This window comes from Akebia trifoliata, chromosome 10, assembly GCF_017979445.1.
Source record: "Akebia trifoliata isolate Shusen 1 chromosome 10, ASM1797944v1, whole genome shotgun sequence".
NCBI lineage: Eukaryota > Viridiplantae > Streptophyta > Magnoliopsida > Ranunculales > Lardizabalaceae > Akebia > Akebia trifoliata.
In genome coordinates, this window is record NC_141384.1 from 28665454 (window position 1) to 28677566 (window position 12113).

General features: G+C 35.1%; 1 protein-coding gene across 1 annotated transcript; it reads left to right on the forward strand.

Annotated features, from left to right (window-relative positions):
- The first annotated feature begins 168 nt into the window (after positions 1-168).
- Positions 169-10214, forward strand: LOC147393625 (rRNA biogenesis RRP36-like protein). The gene is made up of 10 exons (XM_086456269.1): positions 169-324; positions 3748-3856; positions 3939-4075; positions 4574-4640; positions 5299-5351; positions 9139-9193; positions 9342-9416; positions 9624-9741; positions 9830-9876; positions 9989-10214. Exons 2-10 carry the CDS (start codon positions 3788-3790, stop codon positions 10091-10093), a joined length of 726 nt encoding a protein of 241 aa, XP_086312395.1. The 5' UTR covers positions 169-324; positions 3748-3787; the 3' UTR covers positions 10094-10214.
- The last annotated feature ends 1899 nt before the right edge of the window (positions 10215-12113 follow it).

A 12113-nucleotide genomic window follows, 5' to 3' on the forward strand; every position in this document is an offset into this window, starting at 1 on the left:
ATTTCTCATGTTTGGATTGTTAAGTGGGGATAGAAGAGAAGAGAAGAGAAGTGGAGTGAAGAGAAGGGAAAAGAAGAGAAAAAAGTTTTATATTCCAAGTTTGTCCCTCACTATTTTCAAAAATTTCAAAGACAGGTAATATTGGCAGGCCAGCTATTGCTACTTACACCCCAAGTAAACGAACAAATTTAATCTGATTTCAGAAACGCTGGAGGAGTGGAACGAAGGAGGCGAAGAAACCCTAGAGATGTGGAACGAAGGAGGCGAAATCGAGTAGGAGACGAACTCTAGTAGGAGACGACCTCGAGTAGGAGACGACCTGAGGTATCATCCCTCTCTCATTCTTCTGTTTTATTTCAAAAAACCAATAGTATAAATTATCAAATAATTCGGGTTCAATATTGTTGTTCCGGAGAAGAAGAAATTGCATGAGAATTCGACTGAATTTTTCAAACATCATTCATAGCTGTTAGAGCTTTGACCAAAAGAGGCGTAGGTAAGGTTGCAGGATTTTGAGCCTTTGCGTTTTTCTCTCTCCCCAATTTGATGGTCTGGGTTTGCTGCATTTGCTTCTGAAAGTTTTGGAATTTAGTCATTTTCTTTAGATTTGTGTGTTTCTGTACCAGTTGAGGTGATCTGGATTTTCCCCAAAATTGTGTTTGGTAATCTGGGTTGTGCTTAAAAACGTGTTTGTTGATTTGGGTTTGAATTTCTTTTTGGTAGATTTTGGAGGTTTATGAGTGTTTGGTGGTTGGGAATTTGTAGTTGAGAGTTTAGAGATTGGTTTGCTTAATAAAATAGATTGCTGATTTGGTATCAGTGAAGGCTCTCTACAACTGATGAGATCTGAAAAAAAGATCACTAATTTTGGGGGGGATTTTTATAGCTAATTTTGTAAGTTATATCAAATGAGATTTGAAAATTATGTGGTTTTATGCACCTTTTTCTAACACATTGTGACAAATGCGTGCACCTTATGTGCATATATGTTGGTGGAAAATTTATGTTCTGCATAAGCTTTTGTTATTTTTTTTTCATCTATAGGTTGAATAATTTGAGCACCATGAATGCCAACCTTGTCTTCATAGGAAGTGCATTTCCTGGAAGTACCATCTCCATGGCTATGGCATACCCATAGTTTGAGATAATCTAAAGTAGACTTTGGGATGTGATAGAGGAATTCTATGGTATAGGAGCTTGTCATACTGATGTTATTATGGTTTGGCTGTCATTGAACTAGGTAGTATATTGCCAATGGTTCTTCTTGAGGTTATAGAGCATGTCATAAACTCAAGTAGTCTGGTGTATCATCATATTTTGTTGACAAGACAAACAAGAAAATTGGTAAAACTTAGGAATATAAGTATAACTAATAGTAAATAGGAAATGAGAAGTTTGTACTTAGAAGTATTTATGCAGTATTTGATATCAAATTGTGTTGAGGTGGGTATGCTGGGCCTATTGAAGGTATCCAAGTATCATGGATTGAAAAGGCCACTCTAACAGGGTTGGGTCACAAAAAGGAGAGCTGGGCATAGTTACAACTTACAAGTAGGAGAAGACCTGGAGAGGTTATACATGTAAAGATTCTTAAAACCAAATGGATTTGATATGCAGGACCTGGACAATTTTAGTCCTATTATCATCCATTCAAGATGGCATGGTTTGCAAGGATGTGAAGTGGACTTGAACTCTCACAGAGATAGCATACTGTTTGGATCATTTTTCGGTATTATGCGGAGAACAAATGATGCGACAAAAGCATTACAAACCCTAGCTTATTGTCATCCTCTACTATTTCAGATGCACAGAAGAAGAGTAATATAATACAACTCACCTACCCTTAGTGGTAACAATTTTTTTAGTTATAGAGAAGTGCATGAAATGGATAATTAGTGTGCTTATTCTTTGAATGCTTCAACACTTCTTAACTTAAGAGTATCATGTTAGTGAGGAGATTACTTTGATTGTATAAGAACAACACACCCTTTTATTTGAATTCACACTGTAAATTAGCTGTATTTTCTTGGATGAATTGGGGAATCGCTTATGTTGATGTTGTTACTCTTTGTTAAGAAATATCAAGTTATAATGAGATTAGTGAAGCTCTATATAGATGACTCAATTGACCTTCAATATTTAGATCTTCCACCCGATAAGGAGCAGTTGGATTGGAATACATTTGGTAGGGGTTTGGAGTACTTGCATGATAAAGCAAACCCTCCTGTTATTTACAGGGACTTAAAATCATCCAATATCCTTCGTGATGAAGGGTATCATCCAAAGCTCTCTGATTTTGGTCTTGCAAAGCTTGACCCTATTGGTGACACTACCCATGTTTCCACACGAGTGATGGGAATTATATCCGTTTGACTAAAAAATTTTTATTACAACTCAACTCAGTTATCGACTCTTTAGTAGAGTGCAATAGTTATTTGTAGACTATGAAGGGTATAATAGTTATTTGACTAAAAATAATTTCTTTGTATGATATTTAGTTGGAAGATGAATATTTATCATGTTCTTTATAAATGAGTTTAGGTGTTTTTATTTTCTATCATTGTACAAGTAGAACTTTGTTCTTTAGACTATGAAGGGTATAATAGTCATTTGACAAAAATAATTTCTCTTCTCTTCTCTTATGAATGCTAACCAAACAGGAGAAACTTGGTTCTTTTTCTTCTCTTCTCTTTCAATTCAAATAGGGTGGAGAGAAACTAGGTTTCTCTTCTCTCAATCCAAACATAGTTCTATTTCATAGAGATTTCTTCAATTTTCTGTTAAATTTGGTTCATAATTTTGAATGGTTGAGAGTTAAAGTGATTGAACATTCGTATTTGACATAATATGTGAGTAGATTGATTTACGCTGGTTTCGTAGAGAAATTTCAGGTTTTGACCTCACCTCTTTGCACCTTTTTGGAATCTGAATGAAAATTAGGGTTTTTGTGGGACTGATTAGGGTTTTTAACTCTTCTACGAGTTCTGTTACTCTTCATGATGTTGTTCTTGTTTGTCTCTTTTTATGAACTTCAGCTTGGATTCCTTAACTACTTCATTGCACTCGAGATCATAGATTTACTGTTATCTTCTAGTGATCTATGACATTAGTGATACGAGAATTAAATTTATTACTTCTTTTATGTTGGATTTGGGGGGTTTTTGTTAGGGTTTCTCTGTGGGGAGTAAGCTTTGAGTATTGTTGTTGACCTAACTTTTCTCTATAACAGGGCTTAGACCCATAGCTCAGTTGGTTTGACACATAACAAATCAACTTTGAGGCATGGTTTTAAAACTCAGTTTCGTGTCTCGTCTCGTCTCGTCCATGCTAGATATTGAGTCGTCTCGGACGAGTTTTCCGATACATTTGAGACGTCTCGTTCAAAAAAATGAAAAGTGAACGTGGGGTTTAATATCTCGTCCGAAAAATTGACTTGTCCGTTCGTGTCATCCATGCCCGATACCAAAGACGACTCGGGCGGTACATCTCGGTCTCAGACGAGTTTTGAAACCATGCTTTGAGGTCATGGGTTCAAGTCCAGCTTACCCATAAATAAAAAAACTTTTCTCTACAATAAGGTTTAATGAGCTTGTTTTTTAATATCCAACTTCCAGCTCAATGAAGCATTTTCTGTGATTCTGCACTTGTTAAATTTAAATATTTTAACCAGTGATTCTGCACTGGTTAAATTTAAATTTTAAATGAACAATTAAATATTTTTCTTAACCAAAACTCTTTGATGTCTAGGTTAAATCGCTGTTTGAGGATAGAAATACAGAAATCCAGCATGGCTGTTACAACTTCAAGTAAAACAAAGCTCGATACGAGTGATGGATATGAATCCTCCTCAGAAGAGGTTGGTTACTCAAACAACTTGAGCTTACATATCGTTTCACCAGGCCGTTTCCTTTAAGATGACCGAAAATCATTTCTGATAGGAGGTGGAGCTGGAGCTGGAGCGTGAGCTTGCTGATGCCTCATTTGAAGAGCTTCAAAAAGCACGCTCTAATGGTTTCCATTCATTACATAAAAGTTCCAAAGGAGAGATGAAGGCCAGGCGTGCAAACAAGAACAGGTATTTTCTTTCGAGAGCTGTTATTAACACGCCAAGCTTTACTTATAACACACCGACCTATATATATGGGTTGGGATCCGTTGACTCCTAAGAATGACTCAAGAAAAAAAAAACACATGATCTTTAAACACAAAATCCAATGGTTAAGATTTATGAGTATCTTGATTACACAAATCTCGAATTAATTGCTATCTCGTGCTGGAGGATGGTACGTGCGGCCTGCCAAAGAAAACAAATAAAAATAAAAAAATCTCGAAGATACTTATCCTAAGGATAAATCTCAACCATTGGATTTTACATTTAAACGGTTGGGATCATGTGTTTTTTCATGAGCCATTCTTAGGAGTCATATATATAGTTGTTTAATTCCAAAAGGATTGGTGTGTTGTTAGTAAAACTTGGTGTGCCAGCGGAATCTCTCTTACTTTTTTGTTCGTTCAGTCATTTACCGTCCCTACATTGGAGATCCGTATTTTTATCGTGAAACCTATTATGAAGGCCAATGGAGATCAGTAGCAAGAAACCTGTGGGCAGGTTTAGGGAGGTCATTCAAGCACCTAAGAAGGTGAGCGTTATTTTTTGTACAAATAATATGTTTTTTTTTTTTTTTCAATTAGTTACATCAGATTTTATGATTTTTTTCGGGAGAATGAATGCTGCTTTGATACTCAGTAACCCGAAGCCCATAACTCATTGGCATTGTTAATGACTTGGCTTTGAATTGCCATTGCTCTCTGAGGGATATTAGCTTTACTGATTTTTTGAAACAATTGAACCAAAGGATTTGCATGAATAAAAGCTAAATTTTGAACAACAATTTTTTATATATATTTCCATGTTACTTCGCATTTGATTGATTTATTCTCCTGTCGGTCCTATGCTAGGTATATGCTTTAATAAAATATCTCATCCGCACTTGCCTCGTATTTGTTAAAACAGGTCTCCAATTTGATGATACCATTATCTGAGATTATACTTATTGATTCATGGATATGGAATTTCACTATTTTTTTAACAAAAGAAAAAGAAAAAGTAATGATATTAGATTAAAGGAAGGAAATATAAAAGTCACTTCAAAGGTACAAAGATTGCTACCAAACACCGTCTGTAGGCCATGAGTACGCATCAACATTGAATATGAGGCTGGTATTTGATGGGCAATTTTATTTTCGACAAAAATCCTCATGCATTCTGAGGTTGGTTTGTTTGTTATTTTTTTTCAGGTGATTCGTGATCCGCGATTTGAATCTTTATGCGGGGCTCTTGATACTGATGGGTGAGTGTATCTTATGTGCTTAATGCTTATCACTATTATGATATAAACATGTTATTGTAATTATGAACTGTGTATAGGCTGCTAAAACTTTGTTTTATTCTTTTGCTTAGAAGTAATCTATACTTACTGGTCTTTCAATTCAATACTTTTTCTTACATTATTATCTTTGTTTGTGATTCAATAACAGTGTGTATTTATTTTTCTGCTGTCTTTATGTTGGTCAACCTATGAGTCCTCATCACTTGATAAGAGTTTCAAAACCTCTAAAGAAATTAATAATATTGGAGATGACAGGATTTTGAGGCAACAAGTTAAGTCTTGTTTAATGGGAGTTACGAGGGAATAACAAGAAAGACAATATATGATTGCTAACAAATACTATGACCTTGTTCAATGTAATGTTCTATCAGTGTTATCACTGAAAAAGAACATTCTAATTTGGACAACAGAACAACATCTCATTCTCCCAAACTCAATATATCCGGAATGGCATAAACAGTAGAAAAATTATGATTAGCACTTCTCAAGCTGAATACATTTGAATTTTCAGCTTTTGTTGTGTGAGAATGAGCTAGTCCTAGGGTGGAATATTATGTTAATACCTACAATTAATTTGAAATGTCTTATAAGGTTTTGATATAAATGTTGTTTGTATCAAATCTTCATGCATATAATATTGTTTCTGGTGAAAGAAACCCTCTAATCTTTCCAAGATGTGGATAGTAATTTAAAGGTCTTTGAGCATATGCTTGATTGTACCCTTAGGCTAGTGGAACATGTTTGGTGTGAATTTTTATCTTGTATCCTTACAACAATTTTATTTGGACTAAATTGGTCCAGTCCACATGCATTAGTTTTATATATCTGATGCCGGCCTGAGTATTGTGGAAGCTTGACTCTTAGAATTGATATAGAGCAGCAGGTTTTTCACCTTTGTGAAGTTTTAGGACTTGTAGACTTTAGGGTAAATAACTAATTAGGATTTTGTCTATTAGGACAGGTTTGTAGAACAATTTCTGAGGCTGAAAAAAGCTTCGAATAGGACAATGTCAGCTTGTAAGCTGGTAAAGTCTGTGAGTGGTAATGCCACAGTCCTGGGTTCAGTATCTACCTTCACCTTCTTGCTTACCAAAAGAAAAATAAAACGGGGGTGCTTAAATACCAAGAAACATTGAATAACTGTAAAACGAATTCTCAAACCCTTGTGGAGAAATATTAACAAAGAATAATGTCGTTTCTCAAGATGGAGTTCTCTAAATCATCCTTCGCTGAAGATGCAATGGGTATCATGATAGAAAAGAGAAATGAGTGCACCAATGTCCCTCTTTTCAGTCCCACTTCCGAAGGTGACTATGGTCTATGTCATCAACAGAGATAGGTGAGGTAATGAATCAGCAAAATCATTTACATCCCAATCATTCACATTGCTTCCCAATTGATATTAGAATTTCCTCTTCCTCCGCTATTTTAGTGTTGTTGCTTGTTTTGGCCTTTTTTTTTTCTTCTTATTTTTAGTGCTTTGTACCTTTAGGGAGCCATCTCGTTTTCCTTTTTTTTTTTTAATTCAATACATTTATACTTATCCAAAAAAAAAAAAAAAATCTTATAATCACTTATTGGAGTCCACCTCGAAGAGAGTGCTCTGGTATAAAACTTCATAATAGTTGTTTATCCCTTCCAAACACTCACACCTTAGCTAGTAGCATCAACGTGACTAGACTATCCAGATTTCCTTCTTCTATGCTTGCTTTTAATACATCTTAATATGCTAGTGATATCTTCCCCAAATCTCAAGAACCACTTTCCTAGAAAACTTTATTCATCATTGTTAAGGATATAAAGCAATTCCTTCGTATTCTTTGGAACTTAAAATGATCTTCAGTCCACAATGACCATGTTTGGAAAACGGAGTTGGAATTGGAATTGCAACTCCCGTGACTCAACACTTTCTGTGTTTGGTTGACTAATTCTTGTGAGTTGCAACTCCAACATAGAGTTCACTACACTATTTTTTAGTAGCTGGGCTTGTGTATTGCAACCACCACCCTCCCCTTGGATGGGCAACTCTCACACCCTGAGAATAAATTTTCATCCTCCTCTCTTGCCCACCTCCAATTTCTCTACCCTCCCATATTTTCACCATCACCCACTATCACCAGTCCTCATTGTCATTGGTGATTACTATGGGTGAGCATCCTCGTTGTTGCTGATGATAGCTATCAGCAACAAAGATCAACATCTTCTCTTTAATCAGGCCCAATCTCACCATCCTCTCATTCAATTGTTGAAGAGTATCCAATCTTGTCGTAGCTTGTGAGCACCCTTGTTCTCTATCTTCCTTTTCTTTGCAGGGAAGTCAAAACCCTTTCAAATCTCAAAAACTTGCACTTGGTTCCAATCACACAGGTACGTTACTATTCCCATTGTCAACTCTCAAGAATTCAACTCCGTCATCCCCTTCCAGACTGACCCTAAATGATACTTATTTTCATCATCTTTTTTTTTTCCCATTCAAAATGAGTCTTTATCTTGCTTTTCGAGCATCATGGCTTTCGAGGTGGGGGTAATGAGGAGAGATAAGAAGTAGCTCAAACGGGTGCTTTGTGTAAGTGTTACCATTTCATGTTTGAGATTTATCTCTTCTTTGAAGACAATGGCATTCTCTTGAGTCATTTAATAACATTTCCATAAATTTATTATTAGTAACAATATGAAGGCCAATACACGAAAACAGAAAATGACTATTACACATTGCATGAAGAGAATATCCCTTCCAAACCGGCCCTAAATAATACTTATTTTCATCATCTTTTTTTCCCATTCCAAAAAGAGTTTTTATCTTTCTTTTCGAGCATCATGGCTTTTGAGGTGGGGTTAATGAGGAGAGATAAGAAGTAAGCTCGAAAGGGTGCTTCATATAAGTGTTACCATTTTATCTTTGGAGATTTATCTTTGCCTTGAAGACGATGGCTTTCTCTTGAGTCATTGAATAACATTTCCATAAACTTATTATCAGTAACAATATGAAGGCCAATACATGAAGACAGAAGATGCCTATTACACATTGCATGAAGAGAATATCATTTAGGGCGGAGAAAAGAAATAGAGTTCGATTCTTGTAGGATAATTAGTGTGGTTCATTACCCTTTGTTGATGGGCTACCAAATCCCAAAATTCCTGGATAGCTTTTTTGTTGAAAGTGATGCAATGGTACTATTTGCTAGGGTATTACTGCCTTACGGTTATAGGACCTTGAAGTCAAGTTGAGTTTGGAGGGGTTGAACTTGCAGTTTGGTTTATGGTGTTCTCTTATCGTTTCCATGGGTCACTTGGGTCCTATTAACAGGTTGGTTGGTGTGTGTCAGAATAGGCATAAGTTGAAGTGTGGTATGTTCTTTATGGTCTCTTCCCCGGCCAAAAAAAAAATGGTGAAAACAAAGGATATTTTATTTTTTGTTTAAAACTGCTAGAGATGCATAATACATTAACTAATGCAGTTTTGACACTTCAGTGTAAACTGGAATTTTTCATAAATCCTTCCACAAAAGAATTCATGTTATCCAGCTTTTTCATAGTAATATAGAGGTGCTTCTATCCTATTAAGGTAATTTTCTAACATTTCATTCTACAGATTCACCTTATTGGTGCCTACAGAGGTGGAGGTTGTCAAAAAACCATTTAATCCTGCCACTCCAAAAATCTTTCTTTATAATCCCAATCATGGAATTATACATTTTTTTTTCTTGAAGCATGTTTTAAGTATAGTTGTGCTTCTTTGGTTTTGTAGGTTCAGGAAGAGATATAACTTCTTATTCAACATTGAACTTCCTGCTGAGAAAGAGGTGATTCTTGCTTGAAGCTATTGAATGAGCACGTCCATAGTTTCTCTTTGGTGACAACAACAAGGCTAAATGAATCTTCTTTCCTCCATTCCACTCTACCTAAAGCCGTCTTTCTTTTGCTAACTGTGTTAATCTTTGGGTTTTATAGGAACTAAAGAAGTCAATGAAGAAATCAAAGGACCCAAACGTCATTTCTGATTTGAAGAATCACATTTCTTGGATTGTAAGTAATTGTAGAACTGGAAGAAAAAAAAAATATACTTTTATGCAAAGATTAGTTTACATTGTGACGATTATTATATTTTACTTTAAGCCTTGTGTTTTATGTAGTTTCTCTTACAAGAACTAATTGCCACATACAACTATGTCAACTTTCATGTCTATCTTCATGTGTTATTGTATGAAGTTTTAAGTGCATATACATCTTCAGGACAAACAACTAAGGGAAGGGTCAACAAAACGTGTTGAAACAGAGATTCTGACTGAGCATAAGAAGAAAGAGCGAGAAGCGGCAAAGAAGGGGAAACAACCATTTTATCTCAAGAAATGTATATTTCCATCTCTCCCTTCTCATATATCCGCTATAATTTCACAGAGAAATCTTACAAAGCTTAATATGTTTTTAAATTTTTGCAGCGGAAATACGGGAGCGAAAGCTTATTGAGAAATATAAGAGTCTTAAGGTTATGTCTAAGCTTTTTAGAATGCATGAACCATTTTGTTTGGGAACTATCGCAGAAATTAAAGTATTGTTGTTTTTCCCTCATTTTTTTTTTGTACTTGTATATCTTGCAGGAAGCTGGCAAACTTGAATCCTTCATTGAGAAGAGGAGAAGGAAAAATGCGTCGAAGGACCATCGATATGTGCCATATCGACGGCCAAACGACAATGAACAGTAATCGTATTGTGTTATGTAATAACTGTGTTTTCCTTACCTTCCTTCTAGTTATGCTTTTCTGTGTAGAAAAGAAAATTGACTAACGACGGTTCTAATTGACATTTATTGAATATTTACCCAAATCATCTCTCCATTATCTGACCTTACCATCATGGTTTTACTGATGGTTGGATTCGGGCTGTAAATGGCATGAATCCAAGCCAATCTGAAATTCCAGCCTTGGCTCTATCCGAGGTAAAGTATCATTTGTCCCCTACCTGACACAAGTTCAAATTAGGCTTGCCCCAAGTTGCATCACCCCATATATGGGTCCATGAAGGGCCTGTGAGACGAATCGTGACAATAGGTGGTGATGTAAGGGGGCTCGATAACCCTTGATTCATTTCGTTGCTGTATTTATTAGTGTGTTATTGATTGCGTACGACAATTGGGTGTGAAAAATGTAATTTTCAGTTTTGTTCCTTTTTTCTGGAGAATTATTTTTCAATCCAAATTGATTTTCCCTGTGGGAAATGTTTTCTCACCCTTTTTCCCACATCCCAATGTTACTTTATCAGGATTTACCCCCACTCCAAAACTAAAACCAACTCTGTTTTTTGACCGTTTCATTGGTTCAATGGAAAAGATAGACCCATCTTTCCATGACTTTTCTTTTTTCAAGAAATTTATATTCCCTAGAAAAGAATTTCCTTCAATTATACAGATGTTTAATTTTTCTTTGCAAAAATTAGGGGAATCCTCTCTTGAAAGATACTGTAGCATCTTGGTACCAAGTTGCAGAGTTGTCCAAGATTACACACAATTAGCTGTTTCTACCAATTTGTGTTTGTGACTCCCAATGACCATGAACCTCTCACCTCTTCAACATGGAAAACCCTTAAATAATTGGGTAAAGTACACTTTCACCCCTATGGTATGGCATAATTATATGTTGACACCTCAAAAATATTCTTTAAAAAAATAAATTGGGTTCATGCATAAGGGTGAATATTTAGATAGGGACTTTTTAATTAAATTTTTTTTTCTTTTTCAATGAAAGAAAGATAAGATAAGATAAGAGGGTAAAATGGTAAATTGACATTTCAAGGTTGTTATCAATGTTTGTCATAGGGGAGATAAGTGCAATTATCAAAATTTTAGGGTGGGTCAACATAAAATTATTTCCAATTACAGGGGTCAAACTGTAATTTACCCTAAATATTTTATCCTAGGAGTGTTCCAAAGCTCATGCTGGTTGATGGTCCTTGAGATTTGTTTCCAGAATCCCAAGGATTTCGTAAGCCATTTTTAATCCCTCAAGTATAATTTATTTATATGCTTTGCTTCTAAATTGTGATAAAGAAATTGAAGTTTGATTACTTTGGAATTTGGATTGCTATTGGGTACTTTCTTCCCCCTTCAACCTTTTATTTTATTTATTTATTTTACATCTATATCTTTAGTTGGTGTGCAATATATAATTTTATTATTTAATATGTTTAATAATAAAAAAAAGAAAGACAAATGTAGGTGTGATATTGTAAACTAAAGCAACCATTGAAGGTCTTAGATTCTGAGATTAATCATTATTTTACTGTGCTTTGCATAGGGTTTCCATTCCATGTTTTAAATATGAATTAAAATATAAAAATGAGAGATGTAGGCCATTCTGGCGTACCGTCGTCCCAATCTCTGGACCATAAAATGAAACTTGATGGGATCACGATAATAAATTATACAAATGGTGAAAGTCAAGCTGCTCAAAATTTTATGTGTAATGGACACTTTAATTCAAAGTCAAGCTGAGATATAGCTGGTTGGAGCATTATCTGATTAAAATATGGACAAGGAATCAAATTTGTAGACTAAATTGTTAATTTGACTCTAATTTATTAACTATTTTGATACCTCGACATCCAATTTTTGAGTCTTGATCAATAATGTCGTAATTAAAAATATATGAAGTGTATTTAGATTTTGTACACCAACCCATATGATTGGATTGGGGTTGGATCCTAATATTAAGATCCGAAAAGAATATG

Coding starts and splice junctions, on each gene's coding strand:
- LOC147393625 (XM_086456269.1), top strand. CDS start 3,788: ATGGCTGTTACAACTTCAAGTAAAACAAAGCTCGATACGAGTGATGGA. Junction 9,194..9,341: donor AACTTCCTGCTGAGAAAGAG/GTGATTCTTGCT, acceptor TGGGTTTTATAG/GAACTAAAGAAGTCAATGAA. Junction 9,742..9,829: donor ACCATTTTATCTCAAGAAAT/GTATATTTCCAT, acceptor AAATTTTTGCAG/CGGAAATACGGGAGCGAAAG.